Source organism: Laccaria bicolor, genomic scaffold (genome assembly GCF_000143565.1).
Source record: "Laccaria bicolor S238N-H82 LACBIscaffold_29 genomic scaffold, whole genome shotgun sequence".
Classification (NCBI taxonomy): domain Eukaryota; kingdom Fungi; phylum Basidiomycota; class Agaricomycetes; order Agaricales; family Hydnangiaceae; genus Laccaria; species Laccaria bicolor.
In genome coordinates this window covers 376,519-377,222 of record NW_001889900.1, presented here as the reverse complement: position 1 = coordinate 377,222, position 704 = coordinate 376,519, and the positions used below count along the sequence as shown (strand labels likewise).

General features: G+C 57.8%; 1 protein-coding gene across 1 annotated transcript in view; it reads left to right on the top strand.

Moving 5' to 3' along the window:
* Nucleotides 1–704, top strand: part of LACBIDRAFT_330779 (uncharacterized protein) — a gene marked incomplete at both ends in the record, with an annotated part of 2,375 nt that overhangs the window by 503 nt on the left and 1,168 nt on the right. The window contains 2 exons of the mRNA XM_001885136.1: nt 41–238; nt 261–702. Of these exons, the coding sequence (XP_001885171.1) occupies nt 41–238; nt 261–702 (640 nt within the window). The remainder of the gene's footprint in view (nt 1–40; nt 239–260; nt 703–704) is intronic.

Genomic DNA, 704 nt, shown 5'->3' with positions numbered 1-704 from the left:
GTTCTTCTGGCTGATCGCTCCTTCAACCCCCCATGGTCAGCCTTTGATTCAACGCGGTTCCACCGCCTGTTGAAATCTTCCGACGACAACAGCTGGCTTGCATACGACATGCGCTGGCGCAACCTTCGCGATGCCGAAGCTGTCTCCTGGGGCACACCCAAGACGACCCGGGATTCCGACGACGTTGTTCACGGCCTCCACTGGATAAACAACACATTCGCACTGGAACCGCGGCCCAGTTGAACACGGAGGAAATCAAGTCCTTAGTTTGCGTCAAGTCCCTCATCACACGAGACTCCATACGCACCCTAGGCGTCGTCATGGCATGGGCTCTCCTCCGTCAATTACTCCACCACCCCCACCCCCTCTTCCCAACCTTCGACAATCAACGCACCCCATCGACGCAGAGCCACCCAACCTCAGCCTCGGCCTCAACCTCGACTACATTAAACTCGCTGGCGAGCTCTTTGAAGAGCTCGAAGTATGGCTATCGCGGGGAAAGGAAATGGGTAGGTGGGAGAGGGTCAAGGTGTGTACGGTGGGGATGATGAGGCTGTGTCCTTCTTCGATCGACATCGCGGCGCTGGATACTGTGTATCCGGTACAGATGGCGAAGGCAGCGGGGCTTGTGAGGGCACTGGATGTGCATATGTCTAGGCTTGGGGGCGCGGCGGCAGTGTTGGGGAGGGAGAGGGAGAAATGGT